The sequence below is a fragment of the Sciurus carolinensis genome, chromosome 2 (genome assembly GCF_902686445.1).
Source record: "Sciurus carolinensis chromosome 2, mSciCar1.2, whole genome shotgun sequence".
NCBI classification, from domain to species: domain Eukaryota; kingdom Metazoa; phylum Chordata; class Mammalia; order Rodentia; family Sciuridae; genus Sciurus; species Sciurus carolinensis.
The window spans coordinates 33,135,327-33,161,221 of record NC_062214.1 but is presented as its reverse complement, the minus strand read 5'-3'; the positions used below and the strand labels follow the sequence as shown (position 1 = coordinate 33,161,221).

At 39.2% G+C, this 25,895-nt stretch overlaps 1 protein-coding gene across 3 annotated transcripts in view; it reads right to left on the bottom strand.

Annotated features, from left to right (window-relative positions):
- Plcb1 (phospholipase C beta 1) overlaps positions 1–22,392 on the bottom strand; it is a 710,759-nt gene extending 688,367 nt beyond the window's left edge. The window contains exons 1-2 of one of the 3 annotated variants that reach the window (XM_047539543.1): positions 21,964–22,392; positions 4,676–4,753 (exon numbers count right to left, since the gene is read on the bottom strand). In XM_047539543.1, the coding sequence (XP_047395499.1) occupies positions 4,676–4,753; positions 21,964–22,062 (177 nt within the window). In that variant the 5' untranslated portion in view covers positions 22,063–22,392. The remainder of the gene's footprint in view (positions 1–4,675; positions 4,754–21,963) is intronic. The other 2 variants (XM_047539544.1, XM_047539542.1) reach the window with 2 other exon arrangements.
- Positions 22,393–25,895: the final 3,503 nt, after the last annotated feature.

Sequence of the window (25,895 nt, the reverse complement as noted above, 5' to 3'; positions counted from 1 at the left end):
CCTGTCTTAGCACCACAGAAAATGAAACCAAACCAAACTCAGACTAATAATGATGATAATAACAAGCACAATGAGTATGAAAGTGGCAAAGAAAGGTTAAAATGTGACTGCATGAAGTTTAAGGCTCTGAGCCATCTTTTGTCATGCATGAATCTGATGTTAAGAAATTCCAAACAAGCCAGACAGGAAGAAGTTCTTTGCAACATTTATAACAGTTAAAGGATTAACATCTAGAATACAAAGAGAAATACCATCACCTAGGCAGGAGGTATAGGTAGACAATCCATGTAAGAGGGAACAGAAATGGCCAGTCAATACATGCAAGAAAATATAGAGTTGACCAGCAAATCAGGTTGTGGCAGCTTAAAACAAAGATACAAATGTTGTATCAGATTGGCAAAAATCAGAATGTTTCCTAGCAGTACTGGTGGGACTTGTGAAAACAGCTTCTCTCAAATTAAGATTGATGGGGTTATACAATGCACAGTCAATACGTAGAATTTTGGATACGTATGGACTGCAATCAGCAATTGCACTTCTAAACATCTCCCTTAGGGATCCTCTGGACCCGTATACCCAGAAAAGTGTAGACAAGGTTATCACTCTGTATTACAGTAGCCCCAAACTAGAAACAAACATCAAAAGTCCACCATTTTAATTAGTAAACAAAAGTTAGCAATAAAATGAAACATTTCCATAGTTATGCATGCACAGATTCATTAAAAGGAGACCCAAGCTGGCATGGTGGCACATGGTTATAATCCTAGCAAATCTGGAAACTGAGGCAGGAGGATTACTAGTTTAAGATCAGCCTCAGCAACTTAGCAAAAACTTGTCTCAAAGGAAAAAATAAAATGAAAGGGCTAGGAACGTAGCTCAGTGGTAGAGCAACCCTGGGGTTCAATCCCAGTACCTCAAAAAATAAGACAAAATAAAAGTTTAAAAATTTTAAATAATGAGACCCAGAAAGAAACCAAGAAGCTATTAACCAGTTCACGTTGGGAAAAGGACTAGGATTGGGGTCCCCCATAGGCCCCATTTACACTTTTATACTTTCTCCCCAAAACAAAACAAAATAAAAGAGATATCTGTATATTACCTGCAAAATTAAAAATCTATAACAAATAAAGTAGTAAGAATCCTTCATTGAAAATGTGTGTTTTTCCTCCTTTAAAATTTGTTATGAATTTCTCCTCCTTTCCTCGGAGCTCCTGTTTTATGGACACAAGGAAGGTTTACCAAACTAGAGTGAAGTTCTGATCTGAACCAGTAGCAACTAGTTTTATTTTTACACCAACCTTGGCATACAAGCAAGGCATCGAATTGCAAGGAGGAGGTTTAGTGCCCTTCATATCCTAGCAGATAGGTGTTAGCTCTTTCACATTGGCTCTCTTTCTTCTTTAGCCTTTCCTTCAAAACTCTGCTGCAGAATCTTGTTGTTCACATGCTTTTCATGGCTGACACTTCCAGATATGGTTTCTGGTGGCCACATGGCATAGATCCAAGAAAAAAAGTCATATCCTAATTCAGCAGTTCACTACTCAGGCTAGACAGGAGCCCCTTCTCACCCGTGGCTTAGAAACAAACTCACCCTCTTCATAAAATCTACATTTACACCAGAAAAACCACCATGCTCCAAATAGTCATATTCAGAAAGCTGCATTTGCTAATTATATTCAATAAGATTTACAGAGCCAACCATAAGCAGAAAGAATTGTCAAAATAAGTCCAGAGCTGGTACAATGTATGAACATTTCTTCCTAGAAATGATGTTCATATTTATCTATTTCTACCAACCCCAAAAATCCTGTCAGTGCTTCTCTGAAACCCATTTCAGTTACCTAAAAAATGACTTGCAAGCTCTGGTTTTTAATTCTGAAATCTATCATCTGTGCTGACTTCTTTGGCACCTATCATTTCTATGGTGTCATATCAAAGAAGGGTTGGGGAAGTCGACATGTCACTGTCTATGGAGGAAAAATCAAAAGCTTTGGGTGGGGGGAGCTCAGGTAAGGTACAATGTAGCTGTGAGCCGAGAAGGACAGGAGTTAGACATTACAAATGGTGGGGGTTTTCTTCAAATACCACAAAAAGAAAGTTCTTTTTTATAATGCTCTTTAGCAAGGCCTTCTTAACGCCACTCAAATCACTGTGAGCATGCAAGGCTTAGGTGATTGCTAATCAAAATGCTCTGGTTTAAGCTTCATGGACCCAAGAGGGGAGATGTTATGAAAAAGGTCAAAAACAGAAGACAAGAGAGGCATATGATAATAAATACCAATGAGAATTTCCCAGCCAATGGAAAACAAGGGTGAAGCATCAAAGGGCGAACAAAAGCATTACATTTGTTTTTTCTGAGATAGGATCACTATAACAACACGCAATAGAGTCTTAAGAATACTTGCCAGGAAAAAATATATATATCATAAAGAAAATACTCCTTCAATGGCATTGGGATTGCACAATCCACCATTAGATGATCTTATGCAAAACACTGACTACAAGCTTGATGTCAACCTTCATTGGCTGCACCATTTCTTCTAGTCTACATTTGCCGGAACACATTCCTATAGTATTCCATCTTCTTTACAAGTTGAAAGTGCATCTCTTGTCCTGGTTCCAGGACCAAGTGCAAAGCCAGAAAGAAAATGACAAACTCAAAAGCATATTAAAATTAATTTTTCTCTTACATCTCCTCAGATTTTAGATTCTAAGATATATAATCATTGACCAAAAAGTAAACTTCTGAACTGAAAAAGGACTGAGTAATGAATTATGTATCTTAAAAGGAAAAGGGAAATGTACCATCTCTATCTAGAACTGTAAGATTAATATTCATGAAAAGAAATAAAAGGAATTGCTGCCAACATTATTTGTTTCAATTGGTCAAATACAGGACTAGAACCAAGAGAAAAAGGCTGGTGTAAAAAACTGAAAGAAAATTTCCCATATTTGAAAATGAGCATGGGTCAAAATATCGAGTTCATGGAACAATAGAAGTGCATCAAAGAACCTTTGGATCTAAACCCTTTCTCTGAAGCAAAGAAATATTTATGATTGGTCTTCAAGGGATGCTTAACTGAGTCTCCATGAATTATTTAAAAATCCCAAAATATCTTCTCTTGCTTTTATGGAAGCTTGATTTACAAGTTGAAAAATCAAACTGACAGTTTGGTCTCTTGTACAAATACCCAACATTTAGAAAAGCTCTAGGCATTATAAATATATCTTTCAGGAATATAGCTCCAACAGCTCTAAAAATAGTCTTTTGGAGGAGAAAAAAATAAAACACAAAAAACAAAACCTCTTTCAAGCCATTGTTTTATACATAACAGCAGGAAACCAAACAGAATGTCTAAGCCAAAGTGATTAACACACCCAGTAATAAACATGAACATTAAGTATGAAATCTTACTCAGACATAATTTTTGACATTAGTATAGTCTATGGTTCAGTCCCACATCTGTGGCCACAGATGGTTGTGGGATGCACATACAGTATTTAGAAAATAACTCTAGGACCACAAGGCTGAAATCTGCCTTTTGGGTGATGTGTAAACAGGCCAATTGAGGACTGGCCTTGGGGCCAGACATTACTTTCCAGTACCCTCAAACCTTTCCTCAGGGTTCATACTATCCTGCACCATTGCCAATGCACAGGGCCATTCCACATCACTGCTCACAGGTGTAACTGATGCTGTCCCAAGGGTGGAAGGTGAGATTGACAACTCCAGGAACTTTGGATACCATGGTTGTAATGAGGAATTATGAAAGAGTTAACATTTTGGACACTCTTCACCAGTAATCGTGGCTCTCTCAGATATTCTAAGGTATTCTATTGCTATTCTATCAGTTTCAAAATGTATTTAGCACTCTCAAAACACCCTAACCCATCTCTCCAAATATCAGTATTCAGAGGACCAAAATATTCTGTATTTGGTGCTTCTCAGGTTCAAGTGTAGTATTACACCAATAACTTTTGAAATAATAACCACTTTCTTCAAATATTCTTGTCTAACTGCCCATTAAACCTCAAATAAATCTTATGATCTCCAGACATTCTACTTTTTTAATAATTCACTATGGATCATCAATTGGTTTCATAATAAATGAGATATTAAATTCCTGGTATTGTGGGCACAAAGCTAATTTGGAAACATTCCTAAAGACTGAAGGAAAAGGTTAAAGGACTCTTATCCTTGATTTTCTAACATGAGCAAATTAATCAAGGCCAAATTCCTGTTAGTGCTGGAAGAATTCTTAATGAACAGGGGACAAGGGAGGAAAGAAAAAGTCAAGGCTATGGCCATTGGGTTAAAAGTAATTTTCTCATCATTTCTCTTCATTCTTTATTGGCAGGGACTTCGATCAGTAACACTGTCTAACTATGTTCTACACCAAATCTAGTTCATAATTTGCATATTCATGTCTTACCAAATAAAGTAATTAAAACTGAAAAAATCAATTATTTTAGAATTTTGCAAATCTAATATTTCAATCAGTCTCCTTGAAAAGTCCTAAGACATTTGACTTCAGATGTTCTTTGGAAACAGAATGTATAAACAAATTGCAAAGTGGCACCTGTGAAATGGATGTATTTACATAGTTAAATTAAGTAAATATTTTGCAAAGTAACAATAATAGGAAAATTATGAAAGACATATTTCATTTCTTACCTTATTTTGATCTGTCCAGTAAAAGAAAAATCCCTGAGGGTCAGTCCTCAAAATAATTGGAGTAACAATAGTGGAGTCCTAAAAATGAAAGAAGAAACATGTATGTCAACACACATTACTATGGAAAGCACTACTCAGGAGTTACTGATAAGAGATTCTCCAAGGTCATCAATTACTAAGATAATTTTGAAAAAAATTTAGGCATGATATTTTTATGACTTCATAGGATTATTAACCATGTGACCAAGATCCTTTACCAATAATCAGAATATTTGTACATAACTTGTAAAGGAAAAGGCCAATGAAACATTTATTGATTGACAAGTTTTTAAAGGCATTGACATGTTTTCTATTTAAAAAGCTATATTTAGTTTTCCACATAATTTTAACACTAACCATCATTACCTATTTCATATGATTAAAGTTAATTAAAATCCATGCTTGAGGATAATATTTTAAATTACATTTGCTCCATAAAATGATTTTTAATTGTACTAAAGAGAATAAGCGTAGCATTTGGGCTGTGCTGTTTCCAAGGTAACAGTAAATAAGGCCATCTTCTACATATTTGGAAAGATACACACAAAATTGCTGCAAATTTAAATTTCACATGCTAAAACATCATAGGCAAAGAGTCTCCTGAGTTTAATGCATGCATATCATAAAGCAAAAATCACATGTATTGTGATTACAATAACAAACATTTCTAAAATATGTGTTCTTTTCTTCTGGCAATTTTCAGAAAGACATACCATCTGCACAAGAATACGGATTGTCACAAGATACGGATTTTTCTGCTGAAATACTCAGGCCTTGCAGGAATTTTATTTTTCAAATAGACATAAATTGCCAGTTTTTGCAATTTTTCATGCATATTATAACTATAGTATGCCATATCCTCTATGTGATCAAAAGAGCTTGCAATGAGAATTGGAACTTGCAGAGATAATTTTGGAACATAGATTTTCTTTTTTTCCTGATTGGTAAAGCAGTAGTCATTTTTTTTTTAATCTACTCATTAACTTTTTTTTAATTAGGTTTTTTTCAGTACTAGGGATCCAGCACTTTGCACATGCTAGAGAAACTCTACCACTGAGCCACATTCCCAGTGCTTTTTAAAATTTTATTTTGGGATAGGGTCTTGCTAACCTGCCCAAGTTCACCTTGAACTTATGAGCCTCCTGCCTCAGCCTTCCAAACATCAGAGAGTACAGATGTGAGCCACCATAAGAACTCAGCTCTATCCTTTTGAGTTCAAATTCTTGACTGTCCTTTCTTGGTACTTCAATTTACAAAACTAAAAATAAGGGACAATAATCATACCTACCAAAAAGGATATCATGAAACTTAAACAGGATAATTTGGGGTAAAGCACTTGGACAAATACTTGCCATATAAAGATGTTCATTATTATTATAATTGATTATACTTAAGAACAGATCACTAAAATATGAAAGTTTGATATGCCTTCTTTGGTAAAACATACCTAATGTAATATTTATCAGTTTTAGGTGCACAGTCCACTAGCATGAAGTACATTCACACAGGTGTGCAACCATCACCACCATCCATGCCCAGAACTTTTTCCTCTTCCCCAGCTGAAATTCCACAGCCATTTAACACTAACTCCTCATTCCCTCATCCCTGTGGAAACCACCAATGTCTGTCTGAATTCAACTAGTTCATATTCGTATGACTGGGATCATGCAAACATGTTCTTTGGTATCTGGTTGATTTTATTTAGCATAATGTCCTCAAAGTTCATCCACGGTGTAACACGTATTAAGTCTCCCTTCATTTTGAAAGCATATTCCATTTTATGTATACACCATGTTTTGTTTATCAATCTTCTATCAATGCACATCTGTGCCATTTCCACATTTTGGCAATTGTGAGCAATACTTGCTAAGAACATAGGTGTGTAAATATCTCTCTCTCTCTCTCTCTTTTTTTTTTTAATCTCTTTCAGTTATTCTCAGTATTTCTCCAAAAGTAGAACTGCTGGATCCTATGGCAGTTCTATGTTTAATTTTTCAAAGAACTGCCATCCTGTTTTATCCTGATATTCTTAACTTACATTCTTAACATGCAGTTTGAAAAATATCTTTTATGAGAACTGTCCTGTTAGGATTTAGCACAATTGTGCTATGATTTTAAATTTTCAAGATTACTTTTAAATGTCAAGAAAAAAGACATTTGAAAACAAATCTGATATTCTAATGAAAGAGTAATTCAAAGGTTGTTTTAGGATTCCTCCATAAGATTGCATGCACAGCAGTTCACATCAATATTTCCAATAAATTGCAGCAATATTTTTGGTCCTGTTTCATCCCTTACTCTTCTACAGGTGGAAAAAATAAAAGTTCTGGCAGCCTGCACACATCCCCACTTCTAGATCAACTGGAATTAACCTGTAGGTGTAACATCATTTTCAGGTCAGTTTCTTTTCTCTACCAGAACTTCCAAAAAGTTCTAATCAAAACTAGGTGGCAATTCATTAAAAGGATCCCAATCAAATATTTAAGTAAGCACAGCAAACTTGCTCAAATTTAGATTTTGGAACACTATATGAGGTTGCCTGGTTTGTTTCAGATACTGCTATTTCTAGCTTATTCATTCTCCTCCTTCAAAATTAGAGCTCCTTTGTTCAATATTTTCATGACCCCACTCTTCCGGCCACAGTTCCTCTGCTAAATGATCATTTATCTGGGCTCCCTGCCTGCTTCCTCTATAATCACCTCTAACATTCCAAGATCAGCTGGAACTTGGCATTCTTGCCATGCAAGGCAGGATTTGACCCAGAAATATACAAATCTCCATTTTCAATTTCACCTGCTTTTCTTCCTACCTCCCACATAGCTGCAAGAATCTATATTCTCCCCATACCAAAGTAGCCGCACAACCCAGATCTCAAGTATTCTACATTGTCAGAACATATGCCAAGGTATGACCTTTGAATTATAGATTCATCCTTCATTCCCAAGGGAACTGCAGATGGGTACAACTCTTGAAGCAATTTACTACGAAGGATGGAGTCAACCTTCAGAAGGTCTGTGTTGTATTCTTTTACTCTCCATTAATATCAAGAAGATGTGTATTCCATAAAATGGTCATTTTAAAATTTTCAGAACCATCAGATTCACTGAGCTGTTAGGAAAACAATTTCCTGGGCCCTTTCCCCAGTCTTCCATTTACTAGATCTCAGATGGAGTCTGAGAATCTGAACTTCTAATAAGCTAAAATGATGCTGATGTTGGTGGCCCAGGGACCACACTTTGAGTACCACTGATGCAGGCCTACTTCAGGTAAGCCTTTGGGTCTGGACTACAAAGATATAAAGATTCAAGGAACAGTGAGCTTAAAATGTAGGCAAAACTTGTCTTTTAAGTACATTGCCTCTAAGAACTGAACTCTTGTTTGCCTATTTAAAGTTACAAGGTATTTTTTCCAGTGAACATCTGCCTTAAAAAAGAATATAATAAACACAACTGTCTTAAGTTAGTAATAGTGGATTATGTAATTTTACACTTACTATTTTTTGTTTGAAAGTAACAAGTTTATTACCATCCCCATCAATAGCAAAGACTCATATAATGATAAGAAGCTACTATTTATAATCTACTAAAAGTAGATTGTAAAAAAAAAAAAAAAGTCTTTAGGCCCATAATTGACAGTCAAGAAACAAAGAAAAACAATTCCTGAATTTTATACTTTTTATGTTATTGATTTGATCTATTAACATATTTTAAAACAGTATTCTTGTATTCCTGTAATAGCTCCTACATGATTACAGTCAATTATTCTTTAAAAGTACTATTAAATTGAAATTGTAATTTATATAATATTTCACCTCTATATTAAGAGGTCAGGGTGACTACAGTGTTCTATCCTAGAATTTTATGGAAATAAATCTTTATCAAAAGTTTAGGGGCTGGGGTTGTGGGGTAGAACACTTGCCTAGCATGTGGAATATTGGCTCCAATGAAACTCCCTGTGGCAACCCTGTAGCTATTGAGCACTTGAATTGTGGCTTTGGAACTAAGATATGCTGTAAGAGTTCAACGAGTGAGAATGAAAAGAAGAATGTAAAATACCTCACTAATCATTTTTGATACTTTTTGCACATTAAAATATATACACTGAGTTAAATAGAATATATTCTTAAAATTCACTCCACCTATTTCTTCTCTTGTTGTAAGAAAATTTTAAAAGTGTCCTTGGTGATTTGCATGATCTTTCTATTAGATGGTACACCTCCTAGCTGAAGACTCTCTTTAACAGGGAAACCTTTCTCACAAAGCAAACTTAGTTCTCCTCAGACAATTCCAACTGGATAGTTTTTTTTTTTTTTTTCCCCATATATGCAGCTCTCATCTAATTTTTAACATCTAAATATTACAAAATAAAACTAGTTGCTTCTTTAAGTTTCCATTCTTCAAACATCTCATACAGCCATCATATTACAGGCATCTGAGAAACACTTTACCAGGCAAAGGAATGCTAGGAGTTGAACTGTGTCCCTCACTACCAAGTCACAGGGCCAAGTGTTAGAACTTCAAAGTGTGGCTGTACATGAAGATAGGGTGTTATGGTTTGGATAGGAGGTCTTCCCCCAAAGCTCCTGTGTTTCTTCAGAAGTATTTAATAGTTAAATGATTGAATCCTAATTTTCATTTTTATGTTCCTTGTTAAATCCACAATGTTAGTTAGTTTAGAAGCACATGTCTATGAGTTCTCTTATAATCATATAAGGACATGAGAATCACTGTGAGGTCAGAATTGTGGTCAAGCTCGGCCAAGAGACCTCTGACAGAGGCACTAAGGAATGTGCTGTGGATTTGTGGATTGATTCTTAGATGGTTCTTATGCTAAACTGACTCTGTGGTAACTATAGGCAGGTGGGTCTCAGCTAGAGGAGGTGGATCCCTGGGATGAGTCTTAGAAGGGTACCTATGCCCTGTGGTTGTTTAAGCCGCTCCCTTCCCATGCCCTTCTCCTCTCCATCTCTCTCCTTCCTCTTCCCACGAACTGAGCAGCTTTCTTCCACCGGGTACTTCCTCCATGGTCTTGGACCCAGACAAATGGCATTGGCCCTCTATGGACTGAGACCTCTGAACTATAATAAACTAAAATAAGAAGAGAGAGAAGTCAGCCATCTACAAGGTAAGAAGAGAAGCCTGAAATGGATCCTTCCCTTGTGGCTCTCAGATGAAAGTAACCCTGTGGACACCTTGATCTTGAACTCTGGACTCCAGAACTATGGGAAAATAAATTTCTGTCAATTAAGCCACCCAGTCTGTTATGGCAGTCCTAGTAAACTGAAACAAAGTATAACTCTAGACCTCAAATCATGTCAAGGATCAGTCTCATTCCTTAGCACCACTGTCAGAGGTCTGTTGACCAAGGTCAACCACAATTGTGAATTCACAGTGAAGTTTATGTTTTAATGCCATTACAAAAGAATGGATATAAATAGACGTGTGTTTCTAAACTAATTAATATTACAGACTTAGCAAGGAAAATAAAAATCTTGGAATTGCCCAAGATTTACATTAGGAAGCATTAAGGAAAATATGGCAAAGGAGGGAAAATGCTATGTAAAGGAAGAAGTCTAAAGGTAACTGAATATCAAAAGGGATGCCAATCAAACATGAGCAATACGGCACTGACCATGAAATAACAACACAATGAGGGCTGAGTTGGATATTAAACTAGAATGCTGCGTTAGGATCAGTGAGGTGAAATTTCCATATGCATCAAGATCTATGAGCATTTTACTCCAGGGGTGTGTCTAGTCTGAAATTTCCTAAAATAAAGGAAACCAGAGGAGGCAAGAAAGTCCAGAGTAGAGGATGCAAAACACTGGAAAGAAGTGTCATTAAGATGCTTGCCTTTTTCTGACAAGGATAGAAATTCTTTTAACAGAATATGGGGAAAAGTCAGAAGAATGGTTCTTTCATTGCCATGCCGGGTACATCGGATACCAAACCAGGGAATGAATTTAAAATCCCTGATCCCTGATCAACCAAGCTGCTCTTTGTCTCAGGAAGCCCTGGGGGGCCTCTGGATGAGAAAATTGGCCATTTCACTGAGACATAGCTTTGGTGGGTGTGAAGTGGCATGTCACTGTGGTCATAATTTGCATTCATCTGCTAACTAATGATGTCCATGTATTTACTGGCCCTGTGTATGTACCTGTGTGTGCGTGTGTGGTCTGTGTGTGTCTGTGTGTGAGAAAGAGACAGTGAGAATGAGAAGTAGCCTGATATTTAAAAATCACTTGAAAGCATATCCTATCATTTTAATTCTGGGAGCAATTTTGCACCTTGGGGAACTTTTGCTAATGTCTAGAGGCAATTTTGATTGTCACAACTGGGGATTTTACTGCTGGCATTGAGTGGGTAGAGGCCAAGGATGCTGTTGAACAGCCTGCAGTACACAAGCTGGAACCACACAACAAAGAATCGTCTGGCTCCAAATGTCAGTGGTGTCAAAACTGAGAAATACAGGCTTAATGGTCTCCTGTTAATGTTATAAGTCCAAAAACCTGCTAGGATCGAGGCAATACACAGGCAGTCTCTTGCTATCCACATGGCATTATCTGAGCAGCATGCCCCACTTGGCTTATCCTGCTTCAGCCTCCAACGTCCTCTGCTCCTTGCCGGCTTAGAATGTTCCCTCAGCAGGACACATTTCTTTCCTTATATTGGCCCAAGTCCTACTTACAATTCAGGTTTTTCATAAATAGAATTTCTCCAAGGAAACCTTCCATGGTTCTTATAATCACTTGTACTTTTTAATTTATTTTTTCTGTACCACTTAGCACAATTACAATAAAATATTTAGACCTCTATTTGTCTAGCCTCTATCTCCCTTGGTGAAAGACAAACTCCATGTGGACAAGAACCAAACCATTTATCATCATAAATCCATAGCACTACCATAATCTCTTGTAAGAGGTATCATACATTTTTAAGGTATGAATATTGAATGGGTGAGTGGATGGGTGCAAGAGTCCTGCAGAAAAAAGAAGCCAGGTAGCCTCCAAAAAATATCAGTCGCCATTGGCACCTAGCGAGTTATTACACGGAATGGCAAGAGCAGTTTCAAAGTCATTGTAAGAAATGGCAAGAGCAATTTCAAAAAGTAGCAGTGAGGGGAAAATAAGGCTTGGAGGGGAGAAAGAGTGAGTAGCAAAGAAAATGAGATAATGAATAGAAATTACACTTTTGTTGTCGAGGATAAAAGAGAAAGAGGGCAGGAGGAAGAAGGGTTGGGGACCACTCTGATGGATTTATTTTGGGGTTTTTATGAATAATGACATTGCTATAATTTGGGTCCAAAAGTTTCCCAAAGACCCATGTGTTAAAGGTTTGATCCCTAGAGTAACCCTTTTTGGGATATGATGGAGTTTTCAGAAAGTGGAGCTCACTGGAAAGTCATTTGGTCACTGGGGTATTATGCTCCCAAAGGGGACCGTGGAAGCCTACTCCCTTTCCTTCTCTCTTTTGTGTCCGTGAGCTCTGCCACATACGTACTCCTGCCATGATGTGGTGTTATCCTACCCAATGGGGCCAATCAATCATAGATGAGCCAAGATAAGTCTTTTCTCTTTATAAGTTGGTTATCTCAGATGTTTGTTATAGTACTACAAGGCTGACTAATGCAGGCATAGTACTGTGTTCTCTGGAGGGAAAAAACAGGTACTGTCAAAAGAAAGAGAGGTGGTGATGGATAATAATGAAGCCAGGATTCAGAGATGCCAGGAATGATGGCTCCAAACATAAATAAAGATGGTAAAGGGCTCTCTCAGGACAGGGCAGGAGGAAAGACAGAGTGGCCCAAGTATAAGGAACAAGGAGTGGGAAGGGAGGAGGTTGAGTATTGTCCCATTGGCTTCCATGATGTCTGTACACATGGAATAATGTAGGTGGAAAATTTATTATAAGTAAAGCTATAAAACTATAGGCCCTTTCTTGCTATTTTTCTCATTTTAGCTATAAGAGTGACACATTCATTTTTCTTTTTGTGAATCACTGTTGTGATAGAATGCTCTCATTCTGGTCATCAAAAGATTCTGGTCAATCTTTTGTTCTGATACTCTCAACACTTCTGAATTTCTTGAAGGACAATTTTCATTGGGTCTATGTAAGAGCATCTTTTTTAAAGAAAACTGGAGTCGCTGGTAAGATTCACAACAAGAAAGGTAAATACATCAAACACCATAATTTTCAATTCATATAGAATCACCATTGAGTACAGATTCAACCTTATGTTGTATTTAGGCCTCAAAGGAAATTAGTACTATGACAGCAGTTAACGCTGTGTTGCCAGTGAACATTTTCTTTCTCAAACACACATGGAGAAACACTATGTAAGAAGGTTGTAGAGACCCTCAGGATTCTGGGACATTTCATTTGCATACAAAGGTATGTGCTCAGCTTTCCAACCAAAATCGCATGCCACAGCAAAAGTCATGAAGGTCTCCTGTCAATGTGACCACCCTCTAAGTCTACCTCAAGGCTGCATGCTCTACTATGTGCACCCACTGTGAGCCAGACACACACCAAACCACTCCTTCGTTCCACAAAAGAGAGAGAAAACCAGTACCTACTAAACCAGACTTATGGTTCCCCTGGGGAAAGTAGATAAATAACATGATGGTAGAGTCTCCCAGGAGACCTGGAATAGGTGTAACATAGACAAAGCATATTCTACCCCTGCACTGGCAATCTAGATCTGTTCTCCCAGTTGCCATTATGTTGTGTTCCAAGTCACTCTACACCTTGCCTGGGAGCAAGGGACTGATCCTCTGTACTTCCTTAGGTCTACCATGTTCCTCAATCCACGATTTCCATAAGAAGCCACAGGACCAGCCTTAATAATCCAGCAAAAAGACAATATTTCCAAATATGTTGGAAAATGTATAAAGTGTCACAGCATACATAATAAGTGTCACTTATTAAGCAATGAACAAAAATAACATTTGTTTTAACACCATTCTCCAACATCTATCATTCCATAGGCATGCTTCCACACTGACTGATGTAGAACATCTGTAAAGACTCTAGATCATGCACTGGTCTCTGAATCTCAAAGCAGCAATGAAGTTTTCCTATGTTCCCAAATCCTGCATAGTGTTCACAAAAATGGACTTTGTGTACATATGCCAAAGAGCTATTTTCGAATGCACTATCCACTCTAGGTGAGTATATAACCATTAAGCTTCATTTGTATAAATCCTAAACTCAGGGGATTTTTTGGAAAAGTCAATGAATCTTTCAACTTGTATTCATTTGAATTCTATGTGTTCTGTTACCAAAAGTAATGTTTGGGGACATCATGGTAGATGGCAAAGGATTTTGAATTTAACTCTGAGACCTAGGTTTCAAATTTTGATTCTGATTCTGATAGTTGTGTGTCACAGCTCACTGTGTCAAATTATAGGAACACCTACTTTTTCCCAGCACCCAAGGTGGGTTCCATAACTGAATGGTATGAATGTAAATAAAAAATAGTGCTTTACAAGGATAAGTGCCTGCTATGAAGACTCATCTTCCATACTGAATTGCAGAGACAACATTATAGCAAAATTCCATTTTACCCAAATGTAGTATTGTAGGAGAGTTATATAGGTTGTTTAGATGATTACTGTCATGCTAGGACTAAAAGTCACGAAGTTCTAGAGCCACAGAAGGCCATATCCTGCACAGTTTAGATGCAGGAAGCAGAAACTGTTCTTGAATTTTGAACTTAAAGGGACTTAATACAGTCAATTGTACATGGGAAGGTTCCAGAAATGGACTTTAGGTTAGGTCTCTTTGAATGACCCCAGAATATCACAGCTCTGACTTTTAAGGAGAGCTCTTACGTCCACCACATTCGGGAAGATGAGAAATCAAGAAAGAACTACCAGGGTTCAAAAGAATCTCAGGAAGAGTAAACTGAAAAATAGGGAGTAGCCACTGTCATGGGAGGCTCTTGGAAGCAATGAAAATTTACTACAGAAGACACTAGTTCTTCAGTATCTCACATATCTGCAGAAACAACCCAAAAGATGGAGGAGAGTGGCCTCTTTCACATCCCTGTGCCCTCCAAATTCCATGCCCAAGCATCCATTTGGTAGGATTTAATTTGCAGTTTGAATATTAGCCTTAAGGGATTCTGGTAAATGGAGCTTTAGATGTTCAGGGTTGTTTTTATAAATAGTTCTAAGAAGATGTAGGAATAGATGCAAAGACTCAACCACATTCAACACAGCACAACCAATTGCGGACTTATTCTGTGGGTTTCCAACTCCCTTTTAAACTCATGTGACTTTTTTTTTTTCTTTTCTTTGGTAATGGGAATCAAATCTGAACAATATCCTGTCTTTTTTCAAAAATATTTTTGTAGTTGTAGATGGACAATATGCCTTGATTTTTTAATTTTTACATAGTGCTAAGGATGGAACCCAGTTCCCTCACGTGCCATAGCTAAGCACTCTGCCACCGAGATACAGCCCCAGGCCACCAGTCCTTTTTAATTTTTTGTTTGTGACGAAGTATTGCTAAGTTGTTGAGGGCCTCACTAAGTTGCTGAGTCTGGCCTTAAATCTGTGATCCTCTTGCTTCAGCTTCCCAAGTGGTTAGAATTGCAGGCATGTGCCAACACTTCCAGTTCATATGGCCTCTTTAAAGAAATGAATCAAAACTAACATTCTAATATATATTTCATAGACGAGTTCCAAAGAAAATTTGATTTTTAATGACATAATAATATCTTAATCTTCTAGGTATTATTGCTGTGTATAGACAGAGACCATGATTTATTCAGGTGAAAATGCTTCCTTTGCTAACTAATCCCTTCTTCCACAAACTTCCTTATAAAACTTCAGTGCAATAAAAGGAAACAAAACACTAAACTAAGAAAGCCCTCAAAATGAAAAACAGATGCAGGATGTTTTTAATTCTGTCTTGTACCAAATACCTATTTTTTTTTCTCATTTTATATGATAGTATACTTCTGAATATATAATAATTTAGTTTCTTGATAAATATATGGATTTTTTCAGTATCAATTAACATCTATACCTAAACATTTTTTTCAGAATACAAATTAAATTAAAAATTTATTAAATAAAATTAACACATGGCAAAAAGAAAATCAAATTTAGATCTTAAAAGAGATCAGAGGGAAAATAGCAAGACTCTTAAAGAGCCTAAGCATCCTCTATATCCTGTTTCAGTTAGATTTCTACAAAAATTGATGGCTTTTTTAAGGATCATATGAGTAAATAACCCAGAAATACATCTCTAGTTCCTTGCCTACTGAGACAGAGGGGCACATGGGTCTGATTAGGAGATCAGACATGGAATAGACGGAGAAAGGATTAGGTGGAATAGACTGTGAGATCTGTCTGAGCATATGGAATTTATGATTGGATCTGAAAGGCTGCACAAACCTAACAGAAGGTCAGGTAACAGGAAAACTAACGTTTTCAGTTACCAAGGATTTGTTATTTAAGTGGAGACCCACAGCGTTAGTTAACAATTCACAATCAATCCCATTCCATTTCTGCTGGTACTTATTGCTCATGATAACAGGAAACAATTCTGATAAGGAAGCATTTAACCACAGGTTACCAAGTTCACCATAAAAAAAGCAAAATGTTCCTGTTCCATTTAAATATCACTGCAGGTAAATATAATTTGAAGCTATTTATTGATAGGCTAAAATTGCAAGGGAAGCATTCAAGATATGCTAATAGCCAAAGCAAATTACCTTAATGTATCATAGGTAGGCAATGGTCTCCATCAGGTGTTTTGGAGCTGGATGGGGATTGTTGTTAGTACAACAGTGTAAGTGCAGAAGATGCCATTATTGAATTCTATTTTTACATTAAAATGATTAATTTTGTGTTAGGTGAATTTCACTTCAATTTTTTTAAATGTAAAAATAGTATTTAAACTGAATTTTTATAAAAAGGGCTGGGGGTGTAGCTCAAGAGTAGAGCATGTGCTTACTTGTTTAACATGAACAAGGCCCTGGGTTAAATCTTCACCAAAAAACAACAGCAAAAAGAGAGAGAGAGAGAGAGAGAGAGAGAGAGAGAGAGAGAGAGAAACTCTATGGGAGAAAAGAATATTCAGGCAGTGGCACTATACAAATCTGTGAATCTGCTGTACCATGCCAGTAACAGCCTGCAGGCATAACAATTCCTTGCTAAATCACTAGAGCTTTGCTTAACCATTTCCTCCATTGGGGCATTTACTTCACCTGCTGTACCTCCCACACTTCACCTTAGCACAGATAAGAAGGACCTAATCAAGGTCCATCTAATCCAAAAACAAGTCACTTCTGTAGTTACTGTTCCAGAGGGTTAATTTAGCAAGAATAAAAATGCTTTAGACTGAAGAGGTTTGGTTTAGTTTTCATTCAACATAAAAACAGGCCTATTAGATTAAAAACAGGCAAAACAGATGTTTGAGTTAGGTGTCGGGATAAAGGTGAATGGGGGAGGGGGGAAGGGGCTGGAAAGGAGCACTGGGTGACTTCTGGTTTCTTGATCTTGTGTTGGTGATGCTGAGTGCTCACTTTGTGAAAACTGATCCTGTTGGACACACAGCTGGTGCCTTTGGCTGTACACATGTTATACTCTGATAAAAGGCTTAACACACCTTTATTGTCTCAGAGAAACTTATATTCTTGCATTTAGATTACAGTAATTACTGACTGTCAATAAGAAATTCCCAAAACTCTTTGAACATGGACATATGTGAGTATATTATTTAAAGTGGCTCTTTAGAAGGCACCGGCTAAGTTTCCAGTCAAAAATCTGCCTCTGTGGGTACCCCAATCTGCATCTGCCCACTAGCAATGTAGGCTGTCTGTTCCCTATTTCCCATAACCTTCTCAAAGGGAATGCTGCAGAATCCCAACCTCAGGAACCCTTCCCCCCCTCTGCTCCCTTCTTAGTCTCAAGTCAGTATCATCTTATCTTGTCATCATTTTAGAAATCAGAACAGCAGATACCATATAATGTAAAATTTCTAACTAAGCTTTTGAGTAGAATGCTGCCTTCCTCATTTTTTTCTTTTTCAATTAGGGGAAGGGGTTACTTATTTCAAACCCTCAGGGCATTAGTGGAAATCCAAACCTCTGAACTTCTTCAGACTTCTCAAACTACTTAATCTAGCAAGTATGACTTTTGAATGTTAGATTATACTTGAGAAACAGGAAATACAATATAAGGATATATATAGGTTATGTATGTATGTGTGGGTACATATGTACACAGAGAGAGAGATATGCAGGTAGATAATTTAAGTAGAAATAAAACTTCTAGATAATTTGTAAACTGACTGGCTTTAAAAAGAATGGGTCCTGCTTTGAATGAGGTAGATTCATTTTCTCTGACACATCTGAAATTTTTAAAGGGGGTAAAAAAAACTGATTAATTTTCTCCACATTATAAACTATAAAATCAAAATACAAATTAAATGGAATGGAAGAAACATCTGAATCTTCCCATGTGTAAGTTAAAAGCATCTAACACTGACCACCTAGATAAAAATTCATGTATCTCTTACTATTGGGGGACGATGACCTTTTAAAAGAAGATTTTATTGAAGGTTTCCTGTGTGTTGGGCCATACACAAAGTGGTATACATGCTTTTGCTCCTTAAACCTTAACAATTGCTCGGGGAGGAGGGAAATATTGCAATCTACATGTTATGGCTGCGGAAACTGAGGTGGGGATGCGTGAAGCAATGTGCCCATAACAAGAGCTTAATTTGGAAAGTAAAAATGGAGAAGAGAAAGAAGAACAAACAAATGAAAACCTTCCTCTACAGGGTGTGGGGTAAAGAGACAGGGTCCCAGTCATGGAAAGCAGGGGCAAATCAAGGTTGGCAGGCCTTGTACAGTTTGGGGTCCTTTCCCTTTTCTTCTAAATCCCATCCAATCCAAAGCAAAGCCAAGGTCCTGAAGAGAAAGGGGCCAGTCTCATATTTTCCCAGGCCTCTGCCTGGGTTGGAGAAAGTAACTCTCCTGTCCACTGTCTATCTCATTAACACTCTCCCATACAGCCCACAGTCTTTTATACCCACCTCCTACCACCAGAGCCTGATAATATAAAAAACATAAAATTAAAGCAAGGATATAAAGTTTCTTCCCTTAATATCATTAGTGAAACAGGAAGTCATGATAGATCGATTCTTTATCTACTTGCCAAGTTCAGGTTTTGTTAGCCTCAATGTTGACACCATCTACACCATTATTAGTTTTAAGACTTTGAAACATTCCAAATCCCCCACCCATCTACCCCAAAATCCTGGGGACCTCAGACCTTGCCACAATCAGGAAACAAAAGGGTCAATGCCTGCCTAGTACAACAGCGCTCTGGCTCCTGCTCTTAGCCACCTGCTGTTGTGACTGGTCAGCGCCTGTGTGAAAGCTTTCACTCTCACCTGTGGTTACAGCCTCACCAGGACTTTGATACGGAGCCAACAAATTGTGCATAGCATGGCACCCTCCGGGTGACATCTCCCACTCGTTATGGTAGTCAGGACCATGATTATAATGCTTTCACTTAAGGAATAAGAAATAATCTCTAATTATCCTAAGTAGCCCCAAACACATCATTTTCAAATGTCCTTTTATGTGTGATGCTATGTAGTGGGATACTGAGAATCTGTTTTATGAGTTTGCTTACCCTTCCTCTTATGGAACAGAAAGAAGGATTCTCCAGTTTTTAAGTGGGACCAGGTAAGTGAAAGATTGTTGTTCTCAGCATTTACTTAACAATTAAATGAATTTTTCAATATATACAGAGATAAAATTAAATTCACAAACCAGCCAAAATTGACAACAGGCCAAGGAGACTGTGCTGTTTGTCAGAGTTTCCAAAGTCACACATTCACAGCGGACTGACAAGAGTACCAGGAGGTAAACCCAGGCCTTTGACTCAAGATTTAGTTCTTTTGTCTTCAATGCACAATCTCATGAAGACACAATAATGATAGCCAGATAGACTAAACTGGCTTGATTCTGATGCCGAGAGTTGAGTAGATGACACCTCAAGAGGATAAAGGCAATCTTTAGAAAGTCTGGGTCCCTTTTAGTCCACAGGTCATGGAGATTAAGGGAATCAAAGCACCTACAAAATAGTTTATCACAGTCCATATAACTTTTCTCCTGGGTGCCGTCTGGGTTTCCTCTTTAAAAAGACCTGGGATTCTACTGGCTCTCTCCTTAGTATCTACCTCCTTCCGATAGTTTCCCCAGAAACACTGCTGCAAGACTTGGTGAGCCTCCTTTCACCTTTTCCTTCTTCCAGTGGAGTTTCACAAGGGATCCCTCCAATATTCTCAATGCATCACTCATAATCTCTTTCTCCTATTTTTGATCATTTTTGTCTCTTCTACCTAGTATGTAAGGTCCCTTAATTGCAGAGATTTTTTTTCTAATCTCTTCACCACCCCAGAATGAAGTCCAAAGCTGGCACTAATAGAGAACAATTAATAATTGTTACATAAATTCACATATTACAAATCATCCACCTGAAGGTTTCAAAACGTGTTTTCGTAGAACACCTTCCTTCTCAAAGCAGCATTGGTTAATTTCTCCCAAACAGGAAATTTTGGAGAATTACTTAAAATAGAGCTTAAAATTACCACTGTAAAGAACTCCAGAGCTTATGCCCAAACTCCCATTTTTATTCTTGAAAATATCCCCCCTCACCCTCCGCCTTTCTCTTTCTCAGTAAATCTGTCATCACATTATTTCCCTATGTAAGGATCACAAGATAAGCAAGATTGTTTTATTTCTAGAATTACATTTTATTTTATTTCCCCTTTGGCACAAAGCACTTAACCTGTGTCTGAATTTACTGTTTAGAGTCTATTCTTTTCACAAAAACATCCGGTTCAATTAGATTGGAACAGAAAAGAGAAAAGTGCAACATCCATGGTAAAAAGATGCATATTTACATCCTTGCCTATAGCATTTAATAATTGGCACAAGCTTTCAAGGAAGCTGTGGCTCATACTGCAAGTTCTGTTTGCGCTTCCAACTGGACAAAATATAGACACAGACGCACTCAGCTAAGTAATTGGATTCGCTACCTGGAATATTTAAATTGTTTTCAGACACTGGAAATTGGCTTAAGAAGATTAAAGAAAAATACCCTGGAGGATAAGAGGCTATAATTTACTAGGTGGAAAATCTTTTCAGCAAGAACAACGCCTCATTCTCCTATAATTCCTTCTGATTAAGAGATGTATTAGTCATTTGGACCTAAATTTCCTTAGATCCTGACAACTGGGTTTATTCCAGTGGGTTGTTCTTATCAAACCCTTTGAATGACACCCAGGACAAAAACTGATACCATAATGTGCAACTCCAAATTCACATGTTTTCAGCTGGTTTTGTTCATTTAAATGTTTTGAAAGCCGCTGGGGTGAAGGGGAGAGAGGTCATTTAAAGTCCTGGGGTCTGACTGCATGTGAAGTCCGGAGACCTCGGGACTGGGGTAGGTTGTATCCAAGCTGGTAAAAGATACCTGTAATTCTTGGAGAACATCTTGATATGTCTGCTTCAAACTTAAACTCCAGCCAGATCAATTCTAAAAAATTAGCCCTCCCCACATACCTGCAGGCCCACTAAGCCTTCCTCAACCCTTAAAGGCACCCTTCTGCTCCTAGCCCTTCCCAGGTGTGTCCTTCCCCCGCTCTTCGCAGGGCCCCTTACTCTGGAGCCAGGCGCTAAAGTTTGGCATCAACGACCACCTGTCGGCTGGACCGCTGTGTCCTCTGCCGCGTGGCTCTCAGAAAAGCGCTAAGAGGGTAGCAATCACTAAACATTTTCTGACTTGGGGGCCATTCCTTCTTCAAAAGGGGCAAAACAGATAATGGGGTTGTGCCTGTGGGAGGAGAGGGGCGCGTCTGGTCCGTACCCAGAGAGTTCCAGCTGGTCCCAACTTCACACTCCCCACACTCTAAACTCTCTGGACCCGTCACCAGGCAAAGCTTTCTTCTTTTCCATTGAACCCACAGACAAGACCCTCAGAGGGCGCTTGCCAGACCCAGTAAGGATGTCAACTCTAAACCTGGAGGACACAGGAGCGCGCGTAAAGCTCCAGCCCTTTTGCGGTCCACCTTGGCAGATGACAACCTGTGCGCCCCGAGACTGCCCCTGCCCGTTCCCAGTGCGCCCATTGCATAACGCGCCCCTCGCCCCACCCCCACGCAGCCCGCCCTGCCCGGTGCCCGGGCCATCGCCCCGAGTCTGGCCGCCCCAATACTTACATCATCCCACTTGACGAATTTGGTGCCCTTCTTGAGGCTGTCGGACACGCACACGGGCTTGAGTTGCAAGGCGTGCACTCCGGGTTGAGCCCCAGCCATCTGGGCTCATCGGGGCTCCGGGTGGCCCGGGCGAGCGCGGCAGGGACGGGGCGCGGGCTCCTTTCTCTGCTCCCGAGGCGCTCGACTCTGCTCCCCCGCCGGCCTCCCCCGGCCTCCTGGCCTCCGCACCTCCCTCAGGCGCCGTTTAGCAGGCGGGGCGCGCGGGGGCGCAGTGCCCGGCCATGCCCCGAGCGGGACGCGGGGTCGGAAGCCCGCGGTGGATGCCGAGCCTCGGAAGACGAAGAGAAGCCGAGCCGGGCAGCCAAAGCTGCCAGCCACCGCCGAATCCTGCTCCTCCTCCGCCACCGCCTCAAAGCGCACCATTCAGCACATCCTCTATACACAGAGGGAGAGAGCGAGTGACACACGCTCGGCGCCCCCCTCCGCTCCTTCCCCTCCTCCTTCTCCTCCTCCCGCCCCCCCTCTCCGCCACCCTCGCTCGCTCGGTCCTTCCTTCCCCCCACCCGCGCTCCCAGCCCAACTTTGCGCGCTGGGTCAGACGCCTGGAAGCGGGGACGCAGCGGCACCTCCCGGCTCCTAAGGCCCACTGCAGCCAACGCCGGCGCCTCCCTCATGCCCTCTGAGCATGCCCGTGCCTGGTTGCATGGGTGCAAGGGGTGTCCCGGAACATTGGGATTCTTAGGGTTTTCTGGGGAACTTGGGTAGGAACGCGGGAGCATCTTTGGATCCTAACGGGGGAAAAGGGGAAGGTGTTGGGAGGGAAGATAGAGGCAACCCAAAGATTGCTGATCCGGCTCGAGCTCTCCAGCATTTTTAAAAAGAGAATTATTATTAACATAAGAGAGTAGTTGAGAGGTTTGAAGTGAAAGTTCTTTGAAGAAACCTTGCTGCTCCTTAAGGAAGTTGAAGTCTGGCAAACAGTTAAGTTGTGCTTTTGAGATTTAAAAGTTCAACTTTAGGAAAGCAAAGATTTTCTTCCCAAGGAAGACAGGAGTTCCCCTCATACTATTCTGTCAGTGTGTGTGTGTGTGTGTGTGTGTGTGTGAGAGAGAGGGGGGGGGGGAGGGGGGGGAGAGAGAGAGAGAGAGAGAGAGAGAGAGAGAGAAAGGTGTTTTATTAATAGAAACTTGCTCATTTAGGTGCATAGGACTAGGAATGTTTGTTTTCGCTCATTTAGCAAGCATGTCTCACTGGGGGAAGGTAGGAGAAAATCATGGATAAGACTTTAAAGACTAATAATATCAAGCGTTGGAGAGGACTGTGGAGCAACTGGAACTCATCCATTGCTGGAGGGAATATAAAATGGTAAAGTCACTTTGGAGAACAGTTTCTTGTGAAGTTAAACATTTATTTATAATACAGTCCAAAAATTTTACTCCTAGGTTTTTGCCCAAGAGAAATGAAAATAGACTTGCACAGAAAGTTAATAACTTTTTTCATAATACCCCCAACTGGAAGCTGAGAATGACAATCAACAAGTGAATAGATACACAAATGTGGTTTGTCCAAATAATGGAATACTATTCCACAATAAAAAGGAAGGAGCATGCAATGACATGGGTGAATCCTCTAAACTTTAAGCTTAGTAGAAGAAGTCAGACATAGTAGACTATATACTACATGATTCCCTTTGTAGGGATTGTTGAATAGAAGAGCTATTCTATGGTGACAGAGAGATCTGTCAAAGACTGACAGAGAAGGGACACCAGGGAACTTTTGAGGGTGATGGAAATATTCTATAATATGTGCTAAATTTGTCAAAGCTCATAAAACTGAATATATAAAATGATTGAATTTATAGTTAAGTTACATCTTATTTTACAAAGGAGAAAACAGGCTGTCCTCTACCTCCAGGAACTCTACAGGACAAGTAGAAAGATTACCAACAATCTGATGGGGGAAATTTGCTATTTAATATTGCAATGCATTCAAAAAATGTTCTGATCACTACCTACATGCTTGGCACTATTTCAGTCACCATGGGCAACCTGGTGAACAAGACCTATGGTACCTTGCCCTTGGAATCCACTTGCCACCAAGAATTTCATTAAAGATTTTCATTCGAATCCTGCATCCCTAGACTATAACCTGAATCTGCCATTTGTATTCCTTCTATCAAGTGACCTTGACCTGCTAGTTACCTCTCAGAAGGCACCAGTCAGGTTCTCATATAGATTACCTTCACCTGAAAGATTGAGACAAAACCATGCTTCTCAATTATCCTTACCATTGATCCTACCAGATTGTTTTGCTCAGTTTCTTTCCTTTTTTTTTTTTTTTTTCCCTTCAATTATTTTGTTGTCCACTGGAAAGCCTATTGGGGGAAAAAGTTTTCACCTATCAGAATGGCTTAGGAAGGCAAGACAAGACCAAAGAAAGGCCCACTGAAAGAGGAATTTAGAGAACCATAAATGAGCTCTAAGCAAAATGAGAAGGTAAATAGGCTCCTTGCATCCCTGTTCTCTGTTCTGTGCCCTCTCACTGTATGCATACATCTTGCTTGTGAACATTTAGATTCCACTAAGACAGACTGTATCTGTTCACCCCAGTGTTGTTGGACAATGTGACTTGCTTTGACCAGTGGTATATTTAAAGGTGTGACATGAGCAAAGGCTTGAAATATGCTTCTGAGGTGGGGCTTGCCCTCTTAGGTTTCTGATCACTCGCAGGAGATAACCAATCATGTCTCAGGGAGCCTTTGATCCAAGGAGACACATGTGTCAGTAGACCAAAGCCCAAATTTGCAGTTTGGAGTCAAGCCCAGTAGAATTCATCCCAGATGGGCCAGAACCCAGCCAACCTGCAGACCCCTGAGCATGATAATAAATGCTCTTCTTTGAATGCAGCAGAATTGGGGGTTATTTGTTATGCACCATTATCACGGGAATGGATGGTTGAGTATTTCATCAGGCATTCTTTATCCCTCCCAGCTGTTGCTATGAATGTGAATGTAAAAAGGAGAGTAGAGCTATAATATTCTGCATAGAGATTGGTTTCAAGAGAAACTTGGGCTGCTGGAGTTTTTGTTTTTGTTTTTGTTTTTTTGTTTTTTTACCAGCAAAATAATGAAAATGATGCAGCTTGATACAGGAGGACTACAGAATAAATCCCTTCAACCAACTTGGGAATGACACTTGAGGCAGCTTGGTTCAGCTCCCTAGTTTTCCACACCTTTTGTTAAGGATACAAGGTAGGAAATTTTGTTTATTTATATGCTTGTTTTTTATATGCCTGTTTTGTTTTTTAAGTGTGGGGATTTTTGTCATGCAAAGGGACCTACAAGACCATTCAAAATTGTGTGAGTCAGCTTCATGATCCATGGAGTTCAGCTCTTTGTTCTGTTTTTCTTTTTTTGAAACAATAAGAAGGTTTGTGTTTTATGAGAGCACAGAATTGCCTTTGGGAATGTCAGCCTCTGGGAGTTGGCAAAGTTAACCTCTATTGAGCACTCACCAGAGACCAGAGCACTAAGTTAAGCACTTCCCAGACAATCAACAGTGTAACCCTTACTATTCATCAGGCCTCTCCACCCATTTTTTCTTGTAAGCACACCCTGATTTTTTTACTCAATATTGCTCAGGGAAAGTGGCCCCTTCCTCTATCCAGGAAATGAACATGATTGGTCTAAACCAATTAAAGTAATTTCATTCTCCTTTGTTTTTAACTGGTTTAGAAGGTACATGTAGGACCCAGATCTGACTAGTGTGTGGGGGCGAAGGTGTCTCTCCACATTTCTCTCTGTCTCCCTCTCCCTCTCCCTCTCTCCTATGTAAAGAGCACAGCTGAGTAGAAAAATGCAAATAACCTCATTCCTTTCTACAATCCTTAACTCTTTGCAGGATCTCTAGACTTCCTGATAAGTATAATAATAG